The 15,642-nt window shown below is 42.6% G+C and overlaps 1 gene segment (V, D, J or C); it reads left to right on the forward strand.

Moving 5' to 3' along the window:
- LOC102762767 overlaps window positions 1-12,133 on the forward strand; it is a 28,479-nt gene extending 16,346 nt beyond the window's left edge. Inside the window, 2 exon segments of the V gene segment in view lie at window positions 8,692-8,739; window positions 11,680-12,133. Of these exon segments, the coding sequence occupies window positions 8,692-8,739; window positions 11,680-12,002 (371 nt within the window).
- Window positions 12,134-15,642: the final 3,509 nt, after the last annotated feature.

Here is a 15,642-nt window from a genome sequence, read left to right on the forward strand (position 1 = left end):
ACTCAGAGGCCTGCAGTGGCAGGCGAAGAACGTTGGAGTCCTCTGTCACTGAAGCAAGCAAGCCTCATGTTAGTTTCAAGCTGCCTGGCTGCCATCCGCCATCTTGGCTGGCAGTTAATTTGCATGTCACCCTGATTAGCCAATGGGAAGGGTAGCGGTCATACGCCAATTACCATGTTTCTCTTTTATTAGATAGGACTAAGGGCCCGGTGCACAAAATTCGTGCGCTGAGGTGATCCCTCAGCCTAGCCTGCCCCCTCTCACATACTGGTAGCCATCAGGGGATGTCCTTCTGATGGCTTAGGCCTGCTCCCTGCTCCCCTTGAGGAGCGGGCCTAAGCTGCAGTCTGGCCTCCCTTTGTGGGAGGTGACAGGGCTGATCAGGGGAAGGCACCAGCCCCATCACCCCGCTGCTGCAGCCACTGCCAGTCACCGCACCTACCAAGGTTTTTTCATCACACAGACTCCAGTCCCTTCGCCATGAAAAATGACAACTTTCCTTGGGCATTTTCAAGATGTGTCTTTCATAATTCATTTTTTTCACCAGGAGTGTGGTAGAAAAACCCTAGATGACCTTTTTGGATTCTTATTACCAAAGTTACTAAGAATATTACCAGTGGCATACAGGGAGCTTAGCCAATGAGCGGTCAGAAAAGGTGTTTCCTCTGTAGTTCACACCGATCCCCACTCAGCCCCCAGCCCAGGCCTGACGCCTCGGCCAGAGGCATGATCCCCATCACCCTCTGATCACCAGATTGGCCCCTCGCCCAGGCCTGACACCTCTGGCCCAAGCATCAGGCCTGGGCAGGGGACCTCCAGACCCCTCAGATCACCAGCTCAGCTCCCACCCAGCCTGATGCCTTGGCCAGAAGCGTTGACTCCCATCTCCCCTCGATGGCTGGCTCCATTCCCCGCCCAGGCCTAATGCCTCTGGCTGAGGCTTTAGGCTTGGGCAGGGGCCCCCCGCAGCTCCAATGGCTGGCTCTGCCCTGCCCAGGAGCACCCTGGCTCAGGCCCTTCCTACTCTGCGCAGGGCCCACACGGGGCCTACTTCAGAGTGACCTGGGTGCTGATGATGTTACTGGGACCCAGGCCACTGGGCATCTATGTATGCAAATTAACCACCATCTTTGTTGGGTTAATTTGCATACTCATCCAATTGGCTGGTGAGCATAGTGGAGTGACACCAATTTGCATGTTTCTCTTTTATTAGTGTAGATATAGATAGCAAACTATCAGAAAGAGAAGTTGAGAAAGCAATCCCATTTGTAATGGGATAAAAAAAGAATAAAATACCTAGGAATAAATTTAAACAAGAGGATAAAATGCCTGTACTTAGAAAACTATAAAACATTGAAGAAAGAAAATGAAGAATATACAAATAAACGGAAGGGTATATCATGTTCATTGATAGAAATTAACATCATGAGAATGTCCATGCTACCCCAAATAATCTACAGATTCACTCCAATCCCTATCAAAATACCAATGGTGTTTTCACAGAACTACAACAAATAATTCCAAAATTTATATGGAGCCACAAAGGCCTCAAATATCCAAAGGAATATTGAGAAAGAAGAACAAATTTAGAAGTGTCATGCTACCTTATATCAAACTATACTACAAGCTCATAGTAATCAAAACAGCATGGTACTGGCACCAAAAAAAAAAAGAAACATAGAACAATGGAACAGAACAGAGTGCCCAGAAATAAAACCACACCTATATGGAAAATTAATCTGTGACAAAGGAGGCAAGAAGATACAATGGAATAAAGACAGTTTCTTTAATAAATGATGTTGGGAAACCTGGACAGACACATGTAAAAGAATGAAACTGGATCATTTTCTTACACCATATACAAGAATAAACTCAAAATGGAATAAAGACTTAAATGTAGGACCCTACACCATAAAACTTGTGGAATCAAATACAGGCAGTAAACTCTTCAGCATTGCTCTTAGTGATATTTTCTTGGGATATGTCTCATCAGGCAAGGAAAAGAAAAGAAAAATAAATAAATGGGACTACAATAGCTAAAAAGTTTTTGTACAGTAAAAGAAACCATCAACTAAATGAAAAAATATCCTATTAAATAGAAGAAGACATTTGCCAATAATATATCAAATAATAGCTGGTATTCAAAATATACATAGAACTCAAACAACTTAATGTCAAAAAACAAAACAAAAAACCCACAAACAATCTAATTTTTAAAAAAATAGGCTCAGGACCTGAGTAGCTATTTCTTTTAAAGGACATTCAGATGGTCAACAGACATATGAAACATCAGGGAAATACAAATTAAAACCACAATGAGATACCAGCTCACACCTGTTAGAATGGCTACCTTCAATAAATCAAGAAACAACAAGTGTTGGTGAGAATGTGGAGAAAAGGGGTTGTAAACTGGTGCAGCCACTATAGAAAACAATGTGGAAGTACCTCAAAAGTTAAAAATAAAACAACCATATACCCTAGCAAATTCAAAACACTAATTCAAAAAGATATATGCACCCTTGTGTTCATTATAGCATTATTTACAATATGGTACATATATATAATGAAATATTACTCAACCATAAAAAAGAATGAAATCTTGCCATCTGTGACAACATGGATGTATCTACAGTGTATTATTCTAGGTGAAATAAGTCAGACAGAGAAAGACAAAGACAATATGATTTCATTTTTTTTGTGGACTCCTATATAATAAAACCCTAATATGCAAATTGACCGAACAGCAGAACAACTGGCTGGACCACCGGTTGTTATGACATGCACTCACCACCAGGGAGCAGATGATCAATGCAGTAGCTCCCACGTGGGTTGCGCCGCTCAGCCAGAAGCCAGGCTCATGGCTAGCGAGTGCAGTGGCGGTGGAGGGAGCCTCTCCCGCCTCCGCTGCAGGCGGGCAGTATGGAGCGAGGGGTCCCAGACTACAAGAGCCCCAGACTGTGAGAGGAATGTCTGACTGCCGGCTTAGGCCCGATTCCTAGGGGAATCAGGCTTAAGCTGGCAGGTGGACATCCTCGAGAAGTTCCAGACTGCGAGAGGGCACAGGCCAGGATGAGGGACCCCTCCCCCTCAGTGCACCAGGCAATAAATAAATAAATAAATAAATAAATCAGAAATAAACACATAGAACACAGAGAACAAGCTGATGATTGCCAGATAGAATTGGGTTAGGGGACAGTTGAAATGATAAAAGGGATTAAGAAGTACAAAGATTCTCTCCTTGACCAAGCCCTACTCAATTGCCTCTGAACCTTCTCTTTACTAGGCTCTGACTTTTGAACATCTGTGTTCATCTCTGCATTGTACAATTTTAGCAAGAATCTTGCTAAGTAAGTTTAACCAGAATTCCCCATCCTTGGTCATCCTGGATACCTAATTGGGTTTGCTATGCTCCACCATGCCCAGGGGATGGCTGATCACTCTGGCCTGCCTTCAGCAAGAATCCTGTGAGGTCAGCCTACCAGAATTTCCCTTGACCCCTGATGTTTCTTCTTATTATTTATCCATCCACTGACCCCCACCTTGCTCCTTGCCTATAAATCCCCATTTTCTCTTGTATTTGAAGTCTAGCCCAACCTGTTTCCCCTATTGCATAACCCTGTTTCAGTGGTCCTTACACCTTTGGTGAAGGTCCTGAATAAATTCTGCCTTACCACTTTTAAAAAGTGTCATGAATAATTTTTTCTTCAATAATATGTGTCTTTGCAAGGCTTTAATAATTTAACATACATTACACTCTGTGGCTATTTGAACTTGGTCCCTCCATCTTATTTTTTATTTCTATTTATCATGCTTTCTTGATTTTTAATTTCTTTTTCCTAAATTCCTAGATAGGTTTAGTTTTATTTGTCTATATTTTTTTCCTTCTATTGGCTTGGGAGATTTTCATGTCATTGCTTTTGGGCTGAATGCCTGTTAATCTGATCCATTTTTACTTCCATCACTACTCACATGGCCTGCAGGTTGCATGCCATGTTCAGGGGAGGGGCCCCTGTGGGACTTGACTGGCCACTGCCTGCCCAGCCCACTCCCAGTCCCAGAGCCTGATAACTCAGAGTCCAGTTTCTCCATCAATTCAAATCTTTGTGGTTTTCCTCAAAGGAAAACAATTCTGCTAATTGACTCTTTGTGATTCTCCATCAATGAAATAAATTTATTCTCATTTTTATGTTTCATCTGTCATTGCAAAGGGAATTTTGAGAGAGTGGTAGACAGAGGTATTATAGTCAACTTAAAAGTCCAAATTATTCCTGTTTCAATCTGTTGGTTTTCTGGTTCACTTTGTTTGTTTGGTTTCCTGTCGGCCTGTCCTCTTCCTCTTCTCCCCTCTTAGGGGAGGAACGCCAGGTCTCAGCCAGGATTATGAGGACACTTTGGAGGGGCGGGAGAAGGATGGATAACCTGTGCTGTTTCTTTCCCCTTAATGTGTGAGCGATGGGAATGCAGAGAATGCCAGAGACCAGCCTAGTTTAACCCAATGTAGAACACAAATAAGCCAATTAAAGAAGGATCCAGGTTAAGAGAGTGGGTAAAACATATCCATTCAATCACACACATCCTTGTTTAATACAAAAACAAAAATATTTAAGATACAAAAAAAATATTTTAAAAATAAAGTCACAATGACAGGGAAGGCAGGTTAGGAGGTAACAGCAGCAAAACATTAGGTCAAGTGGTAACCAACTTAAGTGATCCAGGAAGCTAAACAGCAAAGCTAGTGGGAATAGAAAGCAGAAAGATCAGAATCCTTCTTAGATGGGATCGAGATGTACACATCAAAGGCATGAGGCAAGGATCAGCAGTTGGCAGGAAAGGCCCAGAGCCCAGGCCCTTACCCAAGATGAGTAAGGAGGGTGGGAGGAGGGGGGCGGGGGAGCAAGGTGCTCAGTGTTGAGCCCTGAGCCAGCAGGGAGCAGAGTAGAGTGTCCATGTGGACCTGAGGATTGTGACAATAGAAAGAGCAAAAGTGTGAAGAACCAAGCCTGAATTCATGCTTTTCATAAATGCACTCAGAGCTAGCCCAGTCACTGCAGTCATCATGATGGTAGGGTGACAGAGGACACAGGGCTGGATGCCAAATAGACAGGGTGGGCAGGGATCTCTAGGGTAAGCTCAAGTGGCTTATCACTGTGTAAAACCAGCCAGAAACCACAACCCTCAATATGTAAATCTCTGGGGCTGAGTCTCTCCAGGGTAATAAGCAGCACACAGTCCTGCCTTCTCCCTTTCACTCCTGGAAGTCAAAAATGCCTGCAGTCTTCAGACCCTCTTGGAAACAACCCTTCCCTGAGTGAGACTGGCACCTTGGATCAAGCGTAAGGCACATGCATTTGCACAAGGTTGGGCAAAGGACTTTGCTCCTCTCAGGATGTCTTTCCTCAGAGACAACACAGCTCCAATGCAGGAAGAAAGCAGTGATTTCTCAAGGAACCTCCTCTCTCCCTCTTGGCTGATGGGCTCGGGGACTGAGGACAGATGTCAGTTTATGGCACTCCAGCCAGAAGGCCAGCAATTGATCAGGTTCCAAACACCACTGGATGTGTGTTTAAGAATTTCCTCCTCACCTTGTGGAATATCACTTCATCTCAAGCACAGATACCAGAACATCATGAGCCTACGGAGTCAAGCTAAAGTACAATTGCCTACCTAGGTTGCTACCATGATTGATAAGCTGGAAAGATGCTGAACCACAGACTTCAAAATGGACTATCAGATACACATATTCCAGAGCCAGGTAAGACAGGGTTGATGTACTGAGGAAAGGCAGTGTTTCTTGGATTTAATGTACAAGAGTGATGGGAATAGAAAACTGGGGGGGCTATCCAACAGACTCATCAGTGAAGCTGCTTGTCATTTGGCCCCAGAAAAGTTAGATTCTTAGAATAAATTCTAAACTGCTTATCGGGTGAAGTAAGGGGAGAGAATATATATGAGAGAGCATCTTATTTATATACATTTGAGCACATGCATCTACTCATTTCTAACCTCAAGATTCTCTAAGGCAGTGGTCGGCAAACTCATTAGTCAACAGAGCCAAATATCAACAGTACAATGATTGAAATTTCTTTTGAGAGCCAAATTTTTTAAACTTAAACTATATAGGTAGGTACATTGTTATTAACTTAGGGTACTCCTAAGGCTTAGGAAGAGCCACACTCAAGAGGCCAAAGAGCCACATGTGGCTCGCGAGCTGCAGTTTGCTGACCACGGGTCTAAGGAGTTTCTTGTTCCTTCCCCTGCCCTAGCATTTTCTGCCTGCCATGCAGACTGCTTCTACTGGGGGATTTTATTCTCAGGGTCAGTTAAGTAAATGAGCTCCAATTTCAAATCCCAGCTCTGTCACTCACTGGAATGAGCAGATTACTTATACTCTCTGCATTCAAGTTTCTTCATCTACAAAATAGGGGATAATATTAACTTCTATTACCTAGATTTATGGGGATAATTAAATGTGCCGATCCATGTGTAATGTAAGTGCTAGATAAATGCCAGCTATTGTGACTGGTATTATGTGTATCTCTGAAGAAGAGAGCACACTCTCTATCCTCTCTAGGATCCATGGTGACTATGTCCCAGTCAACTCTGTTGCACAGTTAATTTCCACTTGCCACTTCCTCTCTTCTCTCTACCTCCAACTTGATTCATTTCTTTCCTCATCTCCTGATTTTGCTTTTGAAGGCAATCAGCAAAGTGCCCAGTGAAAATCAAGGTAACCTATCCCCAATCTTCAGAAGTACAGTTATAATTTTTCTTGTAAAACTTACTCTTGCAGTGGTCAGTATCATTCTTTGGTCTTTTATAATTCATCAGCTCTAATCTATTATTGATTTTCAGTTATTTTTTGTATGTTATTGTTGTTTTCATTAAGTCTTCAAATATTTGTTCAAGTGAAGATTCTGGACTGGGCCTTCCAAACACAAGACAAATAAAACATCAAACAGCTTACAATCCAGTAGGATAGGAAGCATCTGATAGCAAGTAAGAGCAATTAGGTCTTCCAGGCCCAATGACCTGCATCTGCACTTTGCAAATTTAGGTCACCTGCCATGAGTAAGAGAAAAGGTATCTCTTGAGTTGAGTCTTAGAAAAAAAATTAGTTGTTCATAAGCTAACCCAGGTGTACAAAGGTGTTTCCAAGCAGAGGGAGTGTTTTGTAAAAGCTGGAGGCCATAGAAGAACTGTAAGGAGTTGAGGATGGTGGAAGCAATGTATGCTGATGTGGGGATGGTAGGTTAAGAGAGAAAAAAGATAGCAACAAGTAAAGATAGACTCAAAATGATGTCTTCAGCATCTTTGATGGGGTTACCATGGAAACACTAAGTTGTTCCATGGTTCCCTGGCAGCTTCAAAGACAGCATGCAAATGGTTTAGCTCAATGTGATGTGGTGGGTACCCCTCTGAGCTTTCTACTTGTCCTATGACAATAGGTGATCAAGCAAGTAAAGTCTACTTTTGTACTCTATTGATCTTTGTGTTATTGTTGGTTTTTTTTTTTTCCACATCATATATAGCTTCATTCCAACATACGTTTCAAAGTAAGATGTAGGCCTTGGTTTAATGTACATTAGTCTACCTTTTTGAAACAACATTGTGGCCAATGAGAGGTTGAAATATGAAGACATTCTTTAATTATTATTAGTTGAGAGAAGCTAAAGAATTCCATAATTGCATTGAATAAGGTCTATCATTTGCAAAAGTTCCCAACCCCAGGAGAAGGAATAAAGAATTGTGTTTTTAAAATTTGTTTGTTTTCTTTGTAATTTCATTCAATCTAATTCCCCCCTGCTCCCTCCCCCCCCCCCAAAAAAAATGAATGGATAAAACAGTAGTCCAGATGTGGTACACTGCAAAATAAAGGAACCATCAGGCCAGACACTTAAACATATGGTCTCCTAGGATTTTAGATGTCATCTAGGAAAACAAACATTCCTGGTCAGAGCTTCACCTGCTTGAAAGGGAGTCACTTGTCAGCAGCTGACCCAGGACCCTGTGAGCCTTGGGTTAGGATGGTATTTGAACAGGGCACAATGGAGAGCTGTGACTGTGCTGGACGTCTGCCCAAGGACAGAACTGGAAATCGAACTTGAGCAAAATCCAGATTTCCTTCTCAGTTGTCTGTGTCTGTGGTCCTTGCATCTGTGAAGCTGAGTCTGAAGCCAGACTCTGACATCCTGCAAAGACCAAGATCAAGTCTGTAAACAAACCTGAGAATTGCACGTTTTATCCGAAAAACAAGAAGGGTGAGAATTTGTCCTCGTGACAGTTTCAGAAACTCACTATGGAGCAAACCATAGATTCCGAACAGAGATGTATGTACTCAGTCATCAGGAGTCTGCACAGGAGTCTGTGTAGGAGGGAAGCTAAGGGGATTCTTTGTTTTAGACTTTCAGCCAGGGTACCAGGCTGGAGATCAAACTAAGTATTTTTTTTTCAACTAATTTTTCTGTCTCTGCCTAATTAACTTGCTTTTTTGTTTCTTGTGTGTGCTTTCATTCATTAGATATCAAGGATAAATCATTTTGTTCCCAGATTAGGTACATAGGAGAGAAAATTGTTCCAGGAGAGACTAGATGATGACAACATTTTAAGATTTCCAAGTCAAAATAACTTAGTTGGGGAAAGAGGCTTTCTGCCTTTATGGGGCAGGTTTTTGTAAAGGTGGGAGTGAGGCAGAATCACTGTGGTACACTTTCGGCCAAGGGACCACGCTGGAAATCAAACGTAAGTACGTTTTTGCTTATTTGTGAGGTTATTATATGGTGCAAGTTGTATTATTTGTGCAAGTTTGTGACATTTTAATTAAACGAGCCATTCCTGGTGAAGAACAAGTAAACAGCAGAAAGTAGCCACCTTTTCAAGCTGAGCAAACAGACATGTTTTTGGGTTTGTGAGGAGAATGGGAAAAACATAGCCGGATATTTCTCTGAACCAGCCTTTCAGAAGGAGGTTTGGATGAGGGAATGTGAGAGCCCTCTCTGGCTCACTTTCAGCCCGGAGATCACGCTGGAGGTAAAACAGATGTGTGCCTCGCTGGTTGGTCCTTCTTCTTACAGTATTGTATAATTTGGAGATTTTTATGTTTGAGCTATGAGTTGAGATCAATTCTAAAACAAATGGGATTCTTCTGAAAATCAGTTCATCTCATGGAAAAGCAAAGCGCTAGTTCATGGATGTGGCATCTAAGTTGCCAGATTCTCTCTCTGTCAGTGTAATGAGGTTAACAGCAAAAGGAGGGGAAAGTAAGCTAATACTGCTAAAGTTTAAAACTATTTTGCCAAAGGACATGTCTGGACATAAAACGTAGGTAATTTTTGTTCACTGTCTTCTGAAATTTGGGTCTAAATGCCAGTATTGACTTTCAGAAGCTTGAGTATGAGTTTTGTGGATCTGGGTAAATAAGGGTATTTCAAGTTAAACTCAGCTCCAAAAACGGATTTGCAGATAAAAAGATTAATTTAATCAGATTACTCAAATGGGGGAAAAAATAATGTAGATGAAAAGAAAAGCCTTGTAGTTTTAAAGAGCAAAAGTGAATTAATATTTATTGAACTTTGCCAAATATTCTATCAATTTTTGGTTTTTATGTATGACACAAAGAAGTAAAGAAATGTATTTCTTAGTTATTTTTCTATTCTCTCCGGCAAATATTTGATAAGATAACAATAAAGTCAACAAGGCATGCTGGTGATTCATAGGAAATTAGAGAAGTACGTATCTGCCATGTACAAGATGAAGCTGAGAGTCAGTAGCAATGTCATCTTTAGCCTGAAATGAGGAATAAACTCAATATTCAGAAAGTCTACAAGATTCTATATCTTCACAACTATCTCCTTTTTTAAAATCTAATTTCTATATTAAACTTGAAATGATCTCTTATCATAAATGTGAAATGATGGTTATCCCCAAAAGCTAATTATTTCAGTATCTGATTATCAAATAATACTTTTGATGTATTATTTGGAGTCAAAAAGTTCAATTCCAAGAAAAGAAATATATATAACTTACAGGGTAAAATTCCCAACAGCAAAAATGTAACTTAAAAATATTTTAACTTAAGGCTATCTGGACTCTCAGGTTTTGCTCAATTAACTTTTATTGAGTTCACATTAAGTAACATTAAGATATAGTAACTGATTAAAAATAAGATAAATTTGTGACATTTTATTTTTCAAAAAATTAATAGCTTGGGTAATATTATATTTCAGTTGTATAAAATACTTAATATATAAATGTCATTAATAAAAATAACATAAATATATTTTTCAATACCTTCATTCTGTGACAGAAAATTTTTACTCTGAGTATTTTAATTTCATACCCTCTAAAGTAGTCCTATAGTTTCTTGAGTTGTTTATTTCAGCTGATTGCAATAGTGATATTTAAGAACCTATTCTTGCCTAGCTGGTGTGGCTTAATGGTTGAGCATCAGGAGGTCACAGTTCAATTCCCAGTCAGGGCACATGCCTGGGTAGTGGGCTCGATCCCCAGTAGGGTGGAGAGGGGCTGTAACAGGACTATTTCAGGGCTATTTTAAAACTCAAAATTATTTAAAACTATTTAAGAATTGTAAATTATTTTATGGCCTTTGAAAAACTCTTTTAATAAGTTTTAAATGCCATTTAAAACTAATAAGATATCTTGCAATAAGATATTTTCCATATCAAATATGTTAATTATTTAATATGTTAATGCAAGATGAAAAGTTAAAGCTACCAAGGATTCACCCAGATAGGAGTATCTTCATAGAATATTCCCTTCCTTTCTTTCTAGAATTCAGATTATTTTGCTGCCAAGATTATTTTATAAATTCTCTTAAATATTAGCAATGAAGTTTAAGAGAGAAGAAAATATCAAAACATAAGAAGTTCAGTATCTAGCACTGAACTGCTTGGTTAACATGAAGGTTAGCTTTATAAACACCTGTTCATTTCTCAGAGTTCTCCCAGCAAAGCATTCTGCTACGTGAACTCTTGCTCCCTACCCGGGGGCTTGAATGCCCACAGAGGGGGCGGTCCAGGAAGCCCCTGGCAGCTGCTCACAGCCCTCCTAGGGCCTAGGCAGGTGGCCAAAGTGACCGTTGACCTTTCTAGCCGGGCTCAACACTGAACACCCATGTGGTGACAGCCGCAGGCCAGGGCCCGGGTCTCCTCCGAGGCTCTTGTGAGGACGGGAAGCTGCTGGCTGAGCACAGAGGGCCAAGGGCTGACCCCACGCTGCACAGACGGAGCTGAGGCCCTCTGCAGGGTGGTGGGCAGGCGCAGCCTGATGTCCCCGCGCGGTGCTGGGAGGGGCCTGAGCAAATGACCTCCGTGTAAAGGTCCAAAACCGTCCTCGGGTCTGACTTCTGCGGAGCCAAGTGACGCGGCGTTTGTTTCTTGGCCTGAAGCTCCAGTCAGTTATGCAGGCGGCTGGGAGCACAGTTGAAGGAGAGAAAGGCGAGGTCAGAAAAGCATAAAAAAGTTTCAAAATGGCTACAAAGGGTTCAAACAACCATATCTTAAGGGGCTGGGGAAGCTAGGACATGGGAGGTATGCTTCCCGGCCTCATCACTGCAGCGGGTCCGCCCGCTTGCCCGTCGGACTCGGGGTCACCCACAACAAGGCAGCCAAGTGGGGAGCGTCCTTGTTCCTTCAACACCATGCTCTGTGCTTCCTTCCTCAGGGGCTGTGGCTAAGCCCTCCGTCTTCATCTTCCCACCGTCCTCGGAGCAGCTCAAGACCGGTAGTGCCTCTGTGGTGTGCTTGCTGGGCGGCTTCTACCCCCAGGTCGTCAGTGTCAGGTGGACGGTGGACGGTGTTGTCCACACCGAGGGCATCCAGACCAGTGCCCCCGAGCTGGACGGCAAGGACAGCACCTACAGCCTCAGCAGCACCTTGACGCTGTCCGGTTCCGAGTACGCACGCCATGCTGTCTACGCCTGCGAGGTCACCCACCAGGCCCTGCCTGCTGCCCTCGTCAAGAGCTTCAGTTCCACAGAGTGTTAGAGAGGGGCCTGCGGGTCCTTCACGCTCTCCTCAGGCCCTTCCCACAGGAGACCCCCTATTGCGGTACTAGCCCCGCTTCCCACCTCACCCCTGCCCCCTCTTTAGGAGGGGGAAGGAATAATAAAGTAATTCTTTGCACCTGTGATTTCTCTCGCTTTTCTAATTTGATGAGTGGTATACATTGTTTTCCCAATTACTCAGTTTATCGTCTAAGGAACTAAATATTAGCTTCCTAAAAAATACATCATCATTTGTAAAACTCATTGTTCTCGGTTCTATGCCTCCCAACTGTTCTCTACAAAACACTCTTCCACGAACCCAGGAGCCCATTTTCATATATATATACATACATATATTAGACTTCCAAATAAATTTATATCAAGAAACATCTTATATCCAATTTACAGACAAGGGAGGCTAAAGTCAAGACCACACAGCTGGTAAATGGTGGGCCCAGGATCAAATCCCTACCTACATAACTCTGCTCCCTTGAGACCTATACAATTCTGCCTTCCAGTGTTTAAGTTGCTGCACAAAAAACAGGGTCAAACATCCAACTTCCTGGAGTCTCTCTGCCACCTGGCAAACTAGGAGCATGCATATATGGGAAGGAATGGAACAGACCTTCAGGAGGGGGCAAAGGGTAGAGTTAACCTGGTCCACACATTGGGATCTCATGTATGAAAGGCTATGTTATGTATCTGGGAAGTAGCAGGGGAAGGGGGAGCTTATATAAAACTAATTTTGACTCTCTTCCCTCTCTTCCACTTGGGAACCCCACTCTTCCCCTCTCATCTACTCATCCATCCAAAAAACATTTACTGAGCACCTTTCTCAGCCTATACACTAAAGGTGGTACAAAAACAACTGATACTGTGTCCTTTCCCTCAGCAAATTTATAGTTTTTTCTACTTTTTTTTCTCTCTCTTGTCAGTACTGGAGCATTGAAAAGGGCAGTCATGAAAGAACTGACTAGGGAAACAACATTGACATTTTACTTCCTGAGAATATTCATTATTATCAAATCTTTGAAACTTTGGAGGTCTGAGTAGAGTTCAGAAAGACTCAAGAATTGAGGGCACTTTCTGACCAGGCTATGAGAACAAAGCAAGCCCCAATCATAAAGCAAAGCTGGAAGTCAGACATATCATTACCCAAAGAAATAAAGACAGGTTGTGGGTTGAATTGTGTCCGTCAAAAAGATATGCTGAAGTCTCAACTTCCAGTAGCTATTGATGTGACCCCGGTCTTTAGAGATCTGATCAAGTTAAGATAAGGTCAGAGTGAAAGGCTGGTGATGATGCTGTTGTAACTGGATTACTCACACACTGATGGTGGGAATGTGAAATGGTACAGCCACTCTGGAAAATAGTCAGTTTCAGAGAAAATTAAACAAAATACACCTACCATGTGGCCAGCAATTGCATTCCCTGGCATTTATCCCCAGGAAATAAAAAAGTATGTCCACACAAAAATCTGTACATAATTGTGGACAGCAGCTTTATGTGTAATAGCCCAAATAATCATGTGCCTAAACAAACTGACACCTTCATACCACAGAATACTATCCTATATAATAAAGGCCTAATATGCAAATTGTCCCCTTGGGTGGGAGTTCGACCACTTGCTATGATGTGCACTGATCACCAGGGGGTGGCGCAGAACATGGTAGGCGTTGGCCATGCTGTGCTGGCAGCAGGCGGTAGTGGAGGCACTGCTGGCCCCAATGGGCCCTGACAAGAGCAGGACCACGGCGGGATGGTGTAGCAAATGAGCAGGCGGGCACCAGACGGGGGCCCTGATCAATCGCACCAGTGCCACCTGGCTCTCAGGCACTGAGGGAGCTGAGCGGGGGGCCCGTCCCCAATCAATCGTCCTGCAGATGGTGACCAGCAGTGGCAGTGGGGGGGCGGAGGGGGGCGGCGCCAGTGAGCAGGTGGCGCTAGGCCAAGGGTGGTATGAGCAGGCACCCCAATCGCCCCACTGGTCGCCCCACAGATGGCAACCAGCAGCGACAGGGGGAGAGGGGGGCCGGGGTGAATGGGTGGCGCCAGGCTAAGGTGGGGTGCCAGGCAGGGCTGCGGAGCTGCGAGGCTGGGGGCTCGAGCTGGGGCTATGAGGCTGGGGGCGCAAGCTAGGGCCCGATCTCCACAGGCCACGAGGGATGCCACCCATGCACAATTTTGTGCACCAGGCCTCTAGGGCAGCAATAAAAAGAAACAAAGTGTTGATGCACATAACAATTAGATGATTATGAAGTGCACTATACTGAGGGGGGAAAGCCAATCCCAATGGGTCACATACTATATTATTTTTATATAACATTTTTGAAATGACAAATTGATAGAGATGGATAGATAACAGATTACTGGTGGCCAGGGTTTAGGAATGTGACTGAAAGGAGTATCACAAAGGAGACCTTGGTGGTAATGGAATAATGCTGTTTCTCCATTGCAGTGGTGGTTATAGACGTAGACATGTAATAAAATAGCATAATTTAATCACACATTGTACCCATTTCAAGTTGCTGTTTTTGATCTTGTGCTATAATTATGTAAGGAAGAAGAAACAGCAGCAAAAAAGCAAAGGATTAACAGAGACTAAGAAATGAAAGAGGAAGAGGAAAGAGGAAGTGGAGACAAATGTTTATGTGTTGTCTTTTTACACTGTGCCTTGTTCCTTGTCCCCCAATCTAACAACTCTTTAGTTCTTTCTTGAAACTTTAGACCTGGTGAGCTCCTGTGCATGTCAGGCCTTTTCATCTTTCTGTATAAGGTGCCACTTGGTCTGGGTATCTGTCCTTGGGGGCGGAAGGGAGCTTGTTATAAAAGTTAACAAGGTGTGACCTAACATTTTACTGAACTAAATTGGTGATCAGAGTGGCCACTTGAAGACCTAAGGTTTAATCTCAAAGACACAGACCAGGGCCTCTGTGCCCTCTCCCCACTGGATGAGCATAGGTGAACTATTAACATGAGATTGGGGAGGTACAGTGGACAAATTATTGAGCTGTTTTCCTGAGAAAATGTGCTCAGAAGTCACAATAGCAAGTGACTTGACTTTTGTGCCTCAGTTTTTTCATCTGAAAGGGAGGGGTCTTACTTGTAAGATGGTTGTGAGGATTAAATGAAATAATTCATGTGAAGTGTAAGTATCCAGTCGAGCATATACTGAGGGGAGTACAAATGTTAGACATCATGATAATGGAAGGCATAGCTCTATTTTGCTATTGTTAGAGTGCCTTCAAGGGGCTCCTTGAACTTATTCTTCAGTCAAATTCTTTCAGCTTCAAAATGTTTAAATCTCGCATTAACTCACATATGTTCTGGACCTGTGCTGTTCAATACAGCATCCATATAGGTCTTGAGATGAGTCTAGCTCATATTGAGATGTACTATAACTGTAAGAACATATCAGATTTTGAAAATTTAGTACAAGTATGTATAAGATTTCTCACCAATAATTTTTATGTTGATTTCATGTTGAGATGGTAATACTTCAGATATATTGGGTTAAGTCTAATTTCTGTACGAATCTCCTGTGCAAAAGAGAAAACTGGCAGAGAGACCTTTGCTTCAGTTTCTCCCTCTACTAAGAGGCTGAGCTTGTGTGTCTTGACAATTTGCTGTCAATTCCTTTT

This window comes from Myotis davidii, unplaced genomic scaffold (assembly GCF_000327345.1).
Source record: "Myotis davidii unplaced genomic scaffold, ASM32734v1 scaffold1167, whole genome shotgun sequence".
Classification (NCBI taxonomy): Eukaryota; Metazoa; Chordata; class Mammalia; order Chiroptera; family Vespertilionidae; genus Myotis; species Myotis davidii.